Below are 16,072 nucleotides of genomic sequence, written 5' to 3'. Positions count from 1 at the left end.
ACATCCCCATTTCGAGTGAACTACATTACTTATCAATAACCCCATGGTGGACAAAGAATTACGTATAATTATAATTACTCTCCCACACTTCCCTGGATTGAGGATGGACGTGATCAGAGTGGAAAAGGAGTACGTAGAGTAATATGGGAGGATAGATGCATATCATAACGTGTAATAGATTACTAATATCAATGACATAGAAGAAGGCGATGTCCTATAGACACTCGTGAACTCTTCTTTATGCCACCATCGGTAGACGATAGGAAGGTATCAATGGCTTCCTGCCGCTGATCTGCAAAACGGGATTTTCGTATCACTGACGTTGGAACTATTCTGTGCAAATTATGAACAGCTATAAAGCTACTATCATTTGTTTGGGTTTTTTTTTCTTTTATTCTGAATATGCGCGGAGTCGAGAAGTCGTGTCTGCCACTATACACGATGGGCTAGAATTTTACTTCGGATTGACAAAATGGTGATGATTACACGCCATTTATTGTTCTGTTATACGTGTTTTAGGATTGTATGATCTAGCTTGACGATTGGTCGAAGAGGTTGCCATGTCTGAGAAATTAAGACAGAGGCCCTGGATAGGATAACAGTAGGCCTAATGCATCACACGTCATTATTCCACCTGTGTCAGTTTGTTTCCTCTCCAATTCCGTCTACGTAATCTAGCTAAACAGAGTATCAGTGAACAGAATGATTGTAGATATTAGTTTGCGGTCTTCTTATATAGAACCTTAAGTGCGCAGAGCAGGGCTCTAAAGCTCCGTGACTAAGACTGCCCAGATGTAGGCAAGGGTAAAGATGGAAATAAAGAGGAAATCCCGCTTCTCCGTCGGCTAGGAACTAAACAAATAGGCTGACGGACATACTTCCTTAAAACTCACTGCACCCATAATAATGACATTAGTTTGGCAGGGGGTGGAAATTGAACGTACAATTGTACGCGAAGGAAACGAATGACTCTGATACCAATTAGCTGCATGTGGATGATTCAGCACCGAAAACGCTGTGGCAAAGGGGGACGCACTGGGCGCGCACCCCCTACCCCCCTATTTATTTTTTGTTAAACCAAAGAAATAAAAAGAAAAAAAATTGTAAAGGCACCTCCCCTTTACGGAATTCCCGGATCCACCCTTGAAACGTATTCCATGAGGACTAGTACTATATCTTACGATACTTTTCTCACTATACATATATTTAATGTGCGTATGACTGTGTATTATTGAGACATAATAGGGACAGTACTAGTCCTCATGGAATACGTTTTAGGTCCCGTAGGCCTATGTCGTAATAACTTAGTGATGCAAGCGACATTTTTCTCTCTTTTTAACATGTTCACGTGTTACTCCCGTGCTACTATTCATTTATTTATAATCCTATTTTGGTTCTAAAAATGTAATGGTCAATTGAAAAGACTAAGCGAAGACATACACCTGCCACGATTATAGAAGCGTAAGTTCTATATAAAGAAAGTATAATTTATTGTATGAATTAACAGGTGAATCATGCACGTATCCGATCACGCTCATCGCGCATATATGTTTCATGTGTTTAATAGGGTCTTGTTCCTCTGACACCATCGATCAGCTAAATGTTCTGGAACCTTCTTTACCCACACTTTTGGGCCAAAACAAAAAAACAGTTCACATGACGCTTGCATTGTACTACCTTTAAATATGATGAACAAAAGTGTTTTGTTTTTGTTTTCCTTAGCGATTATAGGCACCACGATTCCTTTTCCGAGCTTTAATCTAATTATCATTTCCTGCATTTCTTCATCGACAGACTCAACAGCGGATGTCTGGCTGGGTGCCATTGAATTCGTGGATTTCTTCTGCGGAACTCCCGATCGGATGAAGCCCAAACCAAGTGTTGGACCTCCCGTGCCACCTGCCCTTTACTCGCCTGCTGAGCTCAACGATAAGATCGCACAAAGCATGCAGCTACCAAAAGGAAAGGTGAATCCCTACAAGTTTGACCATTCCTTCGTGTATTTCCGAGGTAAAACATTCGAATGGGGCGCAAGTGTTATGACGGACTACAGCAAGGGTACGATCGGCCGTGATCCACACATCTGCCCAGCGATCTGGAGTCTGCAGAAATCCAGCAACTGCTCGTTGTCACAAGCAGAGAGAATAGCGGCACAGTATAGTCCAACATTTGGCCAGTATAATCTGCTCACGAATAACTGTCATCATTTCGCAGAGTGGCTCATGAATAAACTCATTGGGGGTCATTGTGTTTAGGTCAACCATTACTTCGCCAAGACCTGATGAAACTAGAATATCACCGTTTTTTAATCCTCATGACGACACAGCTCGCCATACATTCTCACTTCCTACATTGTGAATATGTGACACAAAAAGTGTATATGAACTCAGAAAATATATAATTTGTAAATGAGGAACATATTTGCATGATCTAGTAGTGAGATCAGTTGACATACAAGACCCTTCTATATACAAAACAGCATGATTTGGATGCGGTCAAAAAACAACACAATATTATAGATTTTGATCAATGTTATTGTCTTTCTGTGTTTATCTTCTTTCTCGCTCAAAATTCCTGAAAAAACAACAACTTTGTATCGAGATTTTTTTTTTTCTTGTTCGTCTTGATTCTGGAAGAGAGAGAATTGATAAGGCAGTCTGAGGGATTGACCTGCTTGAAGATGGAAGACATATTTTGATTATGAACACTAATAACATAAATACTGTTAAAACCAGACAGTTATCACAATGACTTCCATGGTGACCGTCAAACTTAATTGTGAAATTGTTGAGATTCCAAGTGCTGAAAACGTTTTTTTTTTTTCCATCAAATTTCTCTCGTCTGCTCATTTTACAGTATCTCTACGCATTCAGATAGCTTAGGTAAACCTCAACGGAATTGAAAGGGGGTAACCCACCTCGTAAGTATGCTGTCAAAAGGGGTATATCAATGGAGTTCAAAGAGCACAACATAATTTACTTGATATTTCATTTGTCAAGCTGTGTAACCCAAAAAATACATTGTAATTACTTTCTAGCCATTCAAATGTTAACTCTTAAGTTCTCAAATTTATTCTATTTCATGGGAATATAGAAATTAAACAAATGAATAATCTTTTGCTCTGTATTCTTAATCTTCTAATAAATCATGCTTGCCTTGTGTGCGTGGGAGTGGGGTGATGGTAAAAGCATTTGTTGTCTTTGTTGTACGATTGGATCATTCAGAAGAAAAAATAAAATTCAAGTTCAACTATACATTTATTGCATACAACCCAGTTCAGATAAGGCAAAATCTCTCACAGCCATACTTTATATACCAGGTAAGCAACTAGGGATGGAATCCAACCCTAAATGATACTCAATGACAAAAAATGCATTTCTATTTTGCCAAACTGTTCACATTTTACAACCGTATTTAACTGCAGTTATTTTGCAGTTTTAAACTTCTAAGATGTGATCTCCTACCAGTATTTTTTTTTTTGTTGGGGGGGGGGGGAGGGGAATGTTTTAAAATAAGACACTGTAATGTATATTATTTACCATAGCTTGGTTATTTGTACTTAACAGAAAAAATGACAAAGTAGCATTTCTGCTTTTCATCACAAAATGAGCTAATTCCGCTTTTGTTAAGTAGAGACATTAGTGATTAAAGCAGCTAAAAAAAAAAACCAGGAAAATTTTATAAAGGATATCTTGAATCCTAACTTCTAGAATATTCCTTGTTATGTCATAACTGAGATATACCTATTACTGGAAAGGTTTAATTTTGCTCTATCTCATGCCGGACATACTTTGACATGTTTAAAAATGGCGCTTAGCCCATTTTGCAATAAAACTCTTCATATGTTTGTACCTCTAGCACAGCAAACCCACATGTAGTCTCTCAGTGGGGAGGCTTAACTTTTGCCATTCCAAATCCCACCACTTCATGCCTTTTAAAGAGAAATCAAATCATCATTACTCTCATTATCATCATCAATACCAAAATTGACTTATTCTTAGTTTTCAGCAAAAATGAAAGAGCAAGAATTTCCAATGTTAATTCACCGGTTCACTGTGAATTTATTGATTCACAACATGCAGTACAGGACAGAAGGAACATAATGTATTACTGGATGATAAACATAAGAAAGAAGTTGTACATGTACTTTGAGGGCAATCTGCTAGGTACTGAGGCAGATATGATTGTCTGATCTGTTAATCACCTGACTGGGCATATGATTCCCTTGATCATGTGACCATAATGTCCCTCTTCCTTCCTGTTAAGGAGTTGATTTCCTCTTGCTGCAGTGTTAGAGAACACATTATCACATATATTTTGTTCAGTCATGGAGGGCATTTCTTCTTCGTTTTTAAGAAATGAAAATTTTGCTGCAACTGATTGACAAAATGCTCTGCATCAACGTACGTCGATGCAGGGCAATTTGTCAATCAGTTGCAATGAAAGCATCTCGACGGAAGAATTTCATGAATTTGAATGAAAATTTAGTGTTACATCATATACAAAACAAATTAAGAGTCTCACATATTGTCACATGGCCAATATGGCTACCTGGCAGAGTTAAGACTCTGTATTAAACTTCAGATTAATTTGCAGACATGTTTTCTCAAGGCTGACAGTATTCTGGTATCACACATATTTCCACATCTTTCACCTCTTTCTACTTTCATTCCAATGCTTAAAATCTTCAATACATTGTATTTCTAGATTTGTACAGTGCATGTACCAGAAGGAAGAAATCACACCCAAATAGACATACAGCTGTAGTAAGCATAATTTAATCTACATCTATGTTGCTAAAGATTCTACATTACATTGACATTATTCACTGTATACACTCTCATACATTTTTTCTACTTTAATGAAATATTCAAATATGAAATAGTGAATAAAAAATGGAACCAAATGTGCAAATATGATGAGAGTCAAAGCAGCAGAAATGTCTTCAATGATGATAGAAAGTCGAGACATGGGAACCAGCCCCCTCAGTCAATCTAAAGTGATAGGAAACACAGACCCTCTGGAATAAATAGATGAGATACATGGCTTGATAGGCACATCCCATTTTTACATCTACATATATACAAATTCAGATCCAAAGTTAATATTTACAAGTTGTATCATTTACGTGAGTACTGAAATACTTTCTCTTTGTACTGGCTTCTAATGTGAGAAAGTTCACGTGATTAGTACTTGTCTTCAGATGAAACAATGCAAATTGATTTTGTAAGCATGTGTGTGTCTGTGTGTCTGTATTTCTGTGTGTGTAATACAATAGTATCTTGCGTACACTCATTCTATATCAAGACTTTATGATGACCAGATACACCTGCATATCATTTTGATAGAAAAATCTTTAATCATATTGTTAAAAAGGAAACCATTATTTGCCAGATATTCCCTCCCACAATTTAACGAGTATTCCCTGTAAGGGAGCATAAAAGGAATAGACAATAGCAGCTTTGTTACACAGGTGATTATGATGCAATTTACAATAGTAATAACAATAATAATAATAATAATAATAATAATATCAATATATAAAGTGTAGAACTTATTTACACATATTCTTCTGCACTGTAAGAGCTCCTGATAAGCTTATCAAGAGTAAACCACTAAAAGTGTTTAATGTGTTAATTTGAATGATGCTACAGTTAGGGATTCCTCGATTTCTAATGGTAATCTCTTCCAAAGTTTTGGGGGTAAACGGACAAATATGGTGGCTACTTGATAACAAAAGAGCTACACTGGTAAAAATTGGAAAAGACCATACAGCTGTACAGGTGTAGTTATATCTTGGCTCCAACCATCACATGTACATTCTGCTGATAATAGCTATTGTCAGTTCATTTATTACAGATACATTGGGTGATTTCAAGTTACGTGCTAGTGCTAGCTCCCAAATGACTGCCTTAGATCGAGTTCCAACAATGACGGTCAGATTAGAGCAATGATACTGATCAAAATTATTGATCCCAACATTAGGGGCTAGCATCGAACCACAGTGAAGTCTGTGGAAATTGCGCAATGAAAAAAGGGATGGCACATAATTAAAGTCAAATAATTATTAAAAGATGCAATCATGACTGTGTAGTTTTAGCCACAAAATGAGGAAAACGGATTAAAATGCACAAATTTTATCCCTTCTCCAAAATACAACGATCTTACTTATGCTTCCAGGCTCAAATTTATGTAGCCATGTCTAGAGTGTTTGTGTATGTTACATGGGCAACCATTGCATTATCATAGACTTTGCACATACAACGTGCATCTACTTATAGACATGAATGTTGGTCTCGCACAGCAGCGCTAACACCAGCACCAAACTTGAAGTGACATTGATAATCCCTAGGGGCTAGTGTTAGTCAATGGGGAAAAAGCATGTGAATCGCCAACACAAACTGCAGAGCTTGGTACAGCGGATGACATTCAACACCGAGCCCAGCACCAACTACTGGAAATACGTCATAATTTTGAGGTCAATCTCCCAACACCAACTGATTTCAAGTTTGGTTTTATCGCAGGTGCTAGTGCTGAGATATTAGTACTAGCACTAGCACCTAACTTGAAATCACCCATTGTATCAGCACTGTCATCATAAGGGAAATATTAGAACCGTCATTGTAAATTTATCTCAATTGAAAATAAACATCAAAAATCTTTCTAGTGATTCTCTTGTAGACAAGATTGTCATTAGCTATGTGGACATCATTACTACATAATGACCAGATCCTCACTACATGTAATGTAGGTCCAAGCCTACACACCGTTTTGTGCTCCTGAAAAGTTGTCTGGAATGCTCCTATGCATACACAATGTACACTAACATAAATTAGGTGTTACCCTTTCTCTACCTTGAATAACATTACCCAGTGTGTGTTAAAGACAGACAAGAAAGACGGGGAAAGAAGAAAGCTCAGCCTTCTCTTTGAGTAATGTCCTAAAATACCTTGTGTCCAAAACAAGCACTAATAAATAACACAAATGACTGTTGTACTTTGTGCAACATGAACCATGGCATAAAGAACCAATGACCAGGATTATTGCTCTATGTGAACACGCAGTAAACCATGCTATAGGGCAATAATGAAAATATCAATTAAAAAAAAATGGACTTCATACAAAATGGAAGATGATACCCTTGGCTCAGCCATGTTTGCACTTATCCTTCCTATTTCAAATCATCTCTGTACAATCCAGGTAATTTCTTTATATACAAAACATTCAGGTGTACAGTTACCACCTCCCAGTGGTGGACTTACCCTTTTTACCATGGTTCTTAAAGCAAGGAAGAAAAGAAATAAATGGGGACTGCTTAAATACATAATTCTACACCTAACTATCATCAATATTTCATATTTTTTCTTAGAAAGGTAATTGTCCTACATTTGAAGAGTTCAAAGGTATTCTAGTTTTTAAAAAATATATAAACAAATAAACCATTTAGTACATCGGCAAGCACAAATACACATTTCAATAGGAAAAGAACTGTTTTCTTCAAACAATACACATATCCTCACAAACCTGATCCCTCAATACACACCAATACATACTGTATAATGTACACAATACTAACACTGAGAACTCTTTTATGTTATTCATTATCACTTGCACCTAGCTTAGAATACAACATCTGCATATTAGGTTCTGTGCCATACAACAAAGACTGCTCGAAATGTCAACATAAATCTAAATAAACAACAGAAATACTGCTCAAAAGCAAAGATGTCCACTGTTACAGGAAACAAACAAAAACTAAATAGAACAGAAAACCCAAGTATTTGCAGGTGCAGAATAACCATGCATTGTTGCCCATGAATATTATTTGCATGCCACAGCTCTGGTATTTTTGTTGACTGTAACTTACCTAGACAAAACACACACAAAAAAGATAAATAAATAAATGAATAAATAAATACCAAAGAAGAAGGAAATTGCAACTTGAGAGGCACAAAAAGACAGAGCTTAATATTTGATTACATTTCAAAAATCAATACAGGACGGGATACTGTACTTTTGAATATATGATTCTACAAACATACATACTGTGGCATATATATTTGGAAGCTGTTTGGAGAGGAGACTAGCTCTCAGGAATATCTGCATCATCGTCACACATACTGCCCCACTTGCTCTTACAGCACAGAATGCACGGCGCCACCACGAGAAGGAATGGTGACGCAAGTAGCAAAAGGAATCCAAAGCCAGCAAAGACACACACAATCTGTGAGACAAGAAAAAAAAGCATTGTACAACATGAATAGTTTTTATGTAAAGTCCATCCATTATCATCATGCCATTGCTTGCATACATAATGAGGAAGTAATACCCTCTAATAGTAATTCCTTAAAATTTAAGTCAATTGTACTGAAAATTATGGAAATACAGAAAACCAAAGCGACTAAATGTGATGCTGCCTTTGTTCAAACCTGCCGCATTAGCCTATGAACAAAATACAAAAATTGTATGTGCTCTTTTTGATAGTCATGTTTATAAGATATCTCATCATTAGATTTTCTTCGATCAGGAATTTTCATACATTCAAAAACCAAATTTTATGACCTCAAAAAAAAAAATCTTAATAAGTGGAATATCCTTCTACTTCTTGATGTAGTTCCATGTTAGTATCTTAGTCTGTCTAAAGCAATTTGGAATGTAGCCAAAATATTTTGACACATTCTGTGTCATCATGCTGTTTCAATGCATTGTGGCATCGTTTGGTACAATATCTGATATAATGCATTTCAAAATAGAGTTAACCTTCAAAGTTATATTCAGGCATGTGAGTGTTCAGCTACCAGGTAAGTTACAACCAAAATGGACTGAGCCTCTTTTGTACACACACTTTAAGTCTGCTGTATTGTGCATAAATGGCTTTGGTCTCAAATAATTGTTAATTTTTCATGTTTTTTGGCAGCTTGAGTGAATACCAGCATTCACAAGCTATCATCAAAGTAACATTTAGATGTGTGAGATGTATTGTCACCATGAATCATTTCCTTACAAACAGAACCTTCTGGACAACACAACACTTTCTCTAATTGGTCCCTGTATAAGACTGAAAACATTGCTTGGCTGAAATGGGAGAGAGTACTGATTCAGTGGTCACAGTAAGATTTTGTCATTCTTTTGCTTCTGCACTGCAGTCTAAGTATTATTGAATTGCACATAAATTTGTAATGCACATAGCAGCTCACTCTTACAAGGAAGGATTGTCACAGCACATAGCACACAGTATACTTGGTACTTTCCTTATTGTTTAATATTTGTTCCTGCACATGAGCAAGTGTGTCTGTGAAGAATGATGCATAGTGTGTAATTAAAAAGGTGGAGTAAGTTTAAGCATAGCATAACTACATCAAAGCATTTTCAATGACAATTTTGAGAGTTGCTGTGTTGAAGACTTGAATTCTTCTCTAAAAGATCATCATGTTCAATTGGGGAAAAAAAAATTCACTGATATTTTAACAAAAACACACACACAATCACTGTAAGAGCCTTGATAATGATATAAATTTCAACACAGCATAAGTCAATGTAAGGCCTCCTACCTGAGCCCTGTGAAAGATAACAGCATACTATAAAGTCAATGTAAGGCCTCTTACCTGAGCCCTGTGAAAGATAACAGTTGTTCTGGAGTGCCCAAGTTTGTTCTTGCATGGTCCCTTGTCATAGTGCCTCAGAAGAAAGTCATTCTGTCAAGATTACACAAGAAATGAGAAATGAATCATGCCATCATGTTGACAGCTGATTCTATCCTGCCTGTGCTAACCTCTGATTTGCAATGCATGGCTCTAACAAGTCATTTATTGCTGCTCTCTTCCTTTAAATATGATTCAGTTCTAAGAAGCAGACAGCACAGCACAACTGTAAAAACAAACATGGGTGCTACATGACAAGGCACTCCTGCATGCCATGTGCGCATAAACACATGTGGCATATTGTAGGCCTAAGTTAAAAAACAAAAACAAAACTGATATCAAAGTATATAGGTAGTAAGAAAAGGGGAAAGGGGCAATAAAATAACAGACAGTCAAAACTGCCTCAGTGGCCACCTGTCTATAGTGGCCACTGAAAAAATCCCCCCGAGAGAAAAGCCCTGTTAAAGACCCTGTGTATAGCGGCCACCTGTCTAACATGGCCAACAGTCACAAATTTGGTTTCCCGTGGTAGAGTTTAACCTGTCTATAGTGGCCACAGACCCGATGGAGCCGTAGCCGAGCCGATAATTCAGCGTGTTTTGCTGCTTTGTAGCTGTGCCAGTTATTCCTGGGCAACGTTCAGTGACTGCCACTGCTACAGTCATCACTCATTCAGTCATAACAATGAACTAGTGTTAAGCTTTCTTCAGAATTGTACACATGCTACTGTGCAACAATTTCATGATCACCGGCATTGTTCAATGCATGAAACACATGTGTGCATACGTACACACATGCATGTGCAATGTACATGTACATGTAGGCTATGTACACAAAGTTGGATAACCTGTCTATAATGGCCACTTTTTCTTTCTCCCTTGGGTGGTAGCTTTAGACAGGTTTGACTCTATTAAATTCTCTATACACTTGGTTTTTGCTCAGCTTAGGCAATATACATGTACACTGTAATACTCACTTTGTTCTAAAACAAGTCCATTTCTGGCAGGGTGATATTTCTATGTGACCATCTGGTCATTAAAGGCTTGCACACTTTCATAACACTTTTCTTTTTTTCAACATTCACTGAAACACATTTTAACATGATGGAAAACTGATCCCTCTTCAAAGTCAATGAATACAAGTGGCATACAATTAAATATACAAAGAGAGGAGAGGAGAGAGAGAGAGAGAGAGAGATAGAGAGAGAGGGATTACTCACATCAAGATTGGCGAGACAGTACCAGCAGAAGACATGCTGGCAGTTCTTACACATCATCTGAGCACAGCCAGCGTCCCTCTCAATGGGGATGTGACAAAATGGACAGCGCTTGATCTTGGCCTCATCTGAGTCATCCTTTTGAATTCTACAATGAGGCAGCAGTACAAGGGAGAGAAAATAAGAACAAATGAGGCAGTGGTACAAGGGAGAGAAAATAAGAACAAATGAGGCAGTGGTACAAGGGAGGGAACATCACTGTATAATGAGACAGTGGTACAAGGGAGAGAAAATCAGAACAAACAAGGCTGTGGTACAAAGGGAGGGCAAGATCTTTGCACAATGAGGCACTGGTACGAGAGAAGGAACATCATTTTACAATGACGCAGAGGTACACTGTAAAAGGGAGAGAAAATCATCACAAATGAGGATGTGGTACAAACAAGGGATGAAACATCACTGTACAATGGGACAGTCATACAAACAGGGAACATCACAAGTACAATGAGGGGGTGGTACAAGCGGGAGGGGGATCATTGTACAGCTCTCCAGTGTAGGTTAAGATGCTAATTCCTGCTATCGTTTAAAAGACAGACTAATCACTTTCTTAAACTTCACAGAAATATGAAAGGGAATTCTTTGTACTCCTTTAAGCCTACAGAAAATATCTTTTTTCCACAAACTAACTTTATGGGTGACTTTTCAACAATGTTTACAGATATTTTCTAGGAACACCCCTCATAAAAATACTACATCTCTCCTATTTCAGACAACCATCATCCTTTAAACTGTACCATCAAGCCTTCAGAAATGTGAGCAATAAATAAATGCTATTCAGTTGCCAGCATATATAAATTTAGGCCATGACATCAGTAGTTAGTCATCCCTTCAGCCTTTGCCTGGCAATAATTAGAGGGTCACATGCCACACTGCACAACATATACTCATAATGCAGCTTCATTAAACTGTTCCTAGTAAAGCAGGTACAGGAAACTGTCAGGTTGTTCTTAGTACAGCAGGTACAGGAAACTGTCAGGTTGTTCTTAGTACAGCAGGTATATGAAACTTCATGAATGTCTTCTCAAATATCCATCATGCTGTATTTCAGCTACTGGTGTTTAGTGGAAAAGAAATCAATTTCTATTCTAACTGACAACAGGTCTGAAACGCCTACTCTAGGTCATTTAAAATGATGAATGGACCTCGTATGATTGCAGAACAAAAACAAACAGACACTCTTAACACCATATTACAAACTTCATCCCCAAATCCACTGCTACATTTGCACCATATTTTCATATAAATTACAATCGTAATCTATAATGTAAACCATCTACATTGTAAGTGTAAACTTACCCAAGCATGTCTAGAAAGTGTGAAGGTCCTTTCGACCTGCCAGAACCAGCACTTGAACCACGGGATATTTTACTGCAAGGTTTATGGCCATGCCATGCAGCCTTACAAATGGAGCAGAAATTAAGTCCACACTAAAATGTACAAGGGAGATAAAATTGGAAATATTTTCCACAGAATTAGATCCAAATTAATGGTACACATATTTACATCAACATGCAAACAGCTGCAAACACTTTGTGTGAACACGACATTTCTACACCTTCTTTTTCTTGTATGGCACAATGTGCCTGGTTGATACTGTTTGCTGACTATTGGATCCAGAAAATGTCACCTTTCTCCATCATCCCTGCCTCCAAAAACACTATTAAAAAAAAGTAAGAAACTTGTGTTTGTATGTATACCAAATATCACAACTTTGTCACAAAATACTACATGCTATCAATCTCTTTGCTTCATCAGAAAACAGGTTTCCCCTAGACAAGACTTGCCCCATTCTATCTTACAGTGTACAGGTGTATCTTTAACACTCAGTCCACAATGGAAGTGAAATACATGGCACTGATATCAATTGCATGTCATGTTATCATCAATACAACACATGCTATCTCATGCCTTACTTTAGGACACAGAAATCTCTTTCCCTGGGGTGGGGCGTGCTTCTTTCCCTTGGCTGTGGCTGGTTTCTCCCTGTTGTCTTCACCTTTCTTCTCTTTACACACAGCATCGCAGCCCATTTTGGGACACCACGCTCGGTTTGGGTCAAGTTCTACCTCTATACAATGTACAACATGTGATAAACAGAAAATCAAGTCATATGGTACCTGGTGGAAACTGGAAAGAACATGTCAAGTACATTACATGTACAGCCAGTAATATTACCGGTATCTTTTATAGCATGATATCAAACCATATTTCACCGTTTGAGCTAATTTTAATTCATTGAGACTCATGTCACTCATTCATAATCTTCTACTCAAACAAAGCCAAGGTGTAAATACAACACAAGGAGATCAAAAGAACATGCCTGCACACTGAATACTGCATTTTAAAAAAGTTTAACTTGTGTACCATCAAAATTAAAGGCGAAGGTGCTAATATCTTCTGCTCTACTACAATATGTAAAGATTTATTCATTTTGAGCTCTTTTTTTTTTTTTTTTTGCCATGCAAAGAACAAAAGGATGGTGAAAGAAATCAAGGTTTCATGGAACAAAGTAGCCTGGTTTCAGAGTACAAATACACAGGTAACCAGGCATCTGCACATACAAGGTCAGATTTCACAAAGGTGATTTGAATTCAGACAATGGTTTGTGCAAATTTGAGACCGTTAATACACTTGGTTCATCATGCTGGCAGAAGTCCAATAATAAAAGCACATGGTGCCTGAGTATGTACATTACATCCAGGTTTATTTTAGACCACGGACAAAATTTAAACCATTGATCAGGGCCCCATTTCATAAAACCTGTTATCAGTGACAACTGTCACATTTCTATGACAAATTTGCTCTTAGCCAATCAGATTCAAGAATTTCAGTAGCTTCTAACAACTATAACAACTGATAACAAGTTTATGAAATGGGGCCCTGATATATTCATCACTGTGAATTTGGGCCTACATGTCTTCATGTAAGGTTGAGGTGTGTGCTATCTTACAGGAATATTCTCCCCTTACGGAAACTCACCTTTCATGAATTTGACCATCTTGAATCTCTCAAAAATGACGTCATCCACAAGAAGTCGTACCTGCATGAGAAATTCAAAAGCAAGGGCAATTTATGAATTGGTAACGAATGTGGCTTATGTTTAAAATATAAATTTTACACCTGAAGTTTACACAGGGGCAAAAACATCTACATGTAAGAACATGACATGTCACACTATTGGCCATACCAATTAGTACTACTATGGGCAGAATACTATATCAGTTTTTTGAGGACATAAAGAAGTTGCCAACATTTGCAGCACTGCCATAGATATGTCAGGTTGAATTTGCCATCAATATTAAAGGGTGTGACTGATTTCTTTCTTTTCTTCTGTTTTTGACTCCATTTTCTTTGTTGGACATATCTTCTAGCATCTCCTTGATTGACCTAACTTCTACAGAAATGTTTTCATAAACTTATCAATGTGATCACAAACTACAGACTGTAGTAAAGAAAATAAGACCCTGAGATATGTATCTTTCAGATGCTTTGTTGTGTGTAACTAAAACAACTTCTTGTCCACATATCGTCAGTTGGGAATGATAATTGCGTTAAGTTGCCACTAAACCCATAGTGTTCAAGACAACTTAACGCCCTTCTCATTCTCAACAGACGATATTTCTTAATGCCCTTTACAAAAGGACCAGTGATCAGAAAATATTTCTGAGCTTTGCTAACAGGAAACCAAAACTTAACAAGACAGGAGTGCTGTTCATATTGGCATCTGATACCCAGCTGACTCAACTTCTTCAAGCAAAAGTGTCTTTGGAAAACATTTAAGCTCTAGTCTCCTGGAGAACAATCACTTGATCTTTAGTGATTCCATTTGTTTGATTTCTGGATCATTGCCTTACCTCCTGCTCATCAATTTTGCCATGCTCTTTGCATGCAGCATCAGGGCAAGTCACAGTGGAAATGGCGCCCTCCTCAGTCAGAACAATGAGGTACTGCCTCAGACACTGTCAAAGATAATCAACAAAAATACACTCAGATAACTGTCAACTGTAGTGCAAATTATTCCATAAGTCATCTAAAAGAGCTGATAGCAGTCATGTGGCTGTTATATTCTGTGTAAGGCACTTCTTGTCACTCCGCCCACCCGACAAAATTTCCATGACTGGTTCATGACATCATCATGTCGTCGCATATTTTGATTTAAAACCCAAAGTTTTGGTATAAAACAAGACGTATACTATTTAAATGGTTGATCAAGCAATATTAACTTGTTCAGATAGGGGAGGGGGGAGCTGCAGAGAAGCAAAATAATAACAAACTTCAAACTTGTCATGAATATCCAATGCCTATGTATCTACATGTATATGTGTGCATATAATAATATAGTTTAAAATGAAATCATGTCAACATGTAAATCTTTGACATCTTAAAAACATAATACATGTTGTATGTCTCAATTGTAAAAGCTCACAGGCAAGAAAGTATTTTTTCTGCCATATCCCAAAATAAAAATAAGTTATCCAGCAAGTTCACTAATTAATATTACTGGGCAAAATTGTTCTAGTACTACTGACCCTACCAAAAATCATTATCCTATAAACTGGTATACTCTCCCAACTTGTACATTGTATATTCTGGCTGCCATGTACACAGGTCTGTGTCTTTATCTCTCTCTTTTCCATTCCTTTTTGTAAAACAAACTTTCCTCATTTTCCAAGATCAAATTCTGAGTGGATCTGATATCAAAGCCCCTATCACAAGGCAATAATGTCTCCATCCTTTATTAGGTGTATGACAACACAGTTTGAGCTGAGTAATGCAGATTGCACAGCATAATTGGCTATAAAATGACAACAAGCACGTATGCACAGTTCCACTGACAACGATCTCAAGAACAAATTTACTTCTAGAAATTATGTTAATCTGTGACAATGGAGGTTGCTCATGAGGTTTCATACGCACAAATCTTCAAACGGCCTCACAGAGTTTTGTAGTGAGCGTATTATGTGTACAGTGATTTATAAATAGGCACAGGGAAGCTTCAGGGTCACTCTCTTCTTACCTTCTTGCAGTAGACACATGCACACTTATGCATCTTGTGCATCTCTTGTAGCTTGCACTCACAGAGACATAGCTTACAGGTGATCACTGGATCCAAGGCAAGGTTGCCACTGATGGTGCTGCAGGACGATGCTCTCTT

The 16,072-nt window shown here is 37.4% G+C and overlaps 1 protein-coding gene across 1 annotated transcript; it reads right to left on the bottom strand.

The window, feature by feature from the left end:
• Nucleotides 1-5,654: 5,654 nt before the first annotated feature.
• LOC139727789 (probable E3 ubiquitin-protein ligase RNF144A-A) lies at nucleotides 5,655-16,059 on the bottom strand. Its single transcript, XM_071638762.1, has 8 exons — nucleotides 15,935-16,059; nucleotides 14,772-14,876; nucleotides 13,897-13,957; nucleotides 12,831-12,985; nucleotides 12,214-12,344; nucleotides 10,861-11,005; nucleotides 9,606-9,695; nucleotides 5,655-8,224 (listed from the first exon to the last, which is right to left on the bottom strand). The coding sequence occupies exons 1-8, from the start codon at nucleotides 15,974-15,976 to the stop codon at nucleotides 8,084-8,086; spliced, it is 870 nt and encodes a 289-aa protein (XP_071494863.1). The 5' UTR covers nucleotides 15,977-16,059; the 3' UTR covers nucleotides 5,655-8,083.
• Between the last annotated feature and the right edge of the window lie 13 nt (nucleotides 16,060-16,072).

Source organism: Diadema antillarum, unplaced genomic scaffold (assembly GCF_040938485.1).
Source record: "Diadema antillarum isolate AM-2024a unplaced genomic scaffold, OU_Dant_1.0 seq00000152_RagTag, whole genome shotgun sequence".
Lineage (NCBI taxonomy): Eukaryota > Metazoa > Echinodermata > Echinoidea > Diadematoida > Diadematidae > Diadema > Diadema antillarum.
The sequence above is the reverse complement of the archived record's forward strand: the minus strand, read 5'-3'. Positions and strand labels throughout refer to the sequence as shown.

Excerpts from the sequence above, each read along its gene's own strand:
- LOC139727789 (XM_071638762.1), bottom strand. The coding sequence starts at position 15,976 with ATGCACAAGATGCATAAGTGTGCATGTGTCTACTGCAAGAAG. Across the intron at positions 11,006-12,213 it reads CACTTTCTAGACATGCTTGG|AATTCAAAAGGATGACTCAG; the intron begins GTAAGTTTACAC and ends GCCTCATTGTAG. Across the intron at positions 9,696-10,860 it reads ACTGTCTCGCCAATCTTGAT|AATGACTTTCTTCTGAGGCA; the intron begins GTGAGTAATCCC and ends TAATCTTGACAG.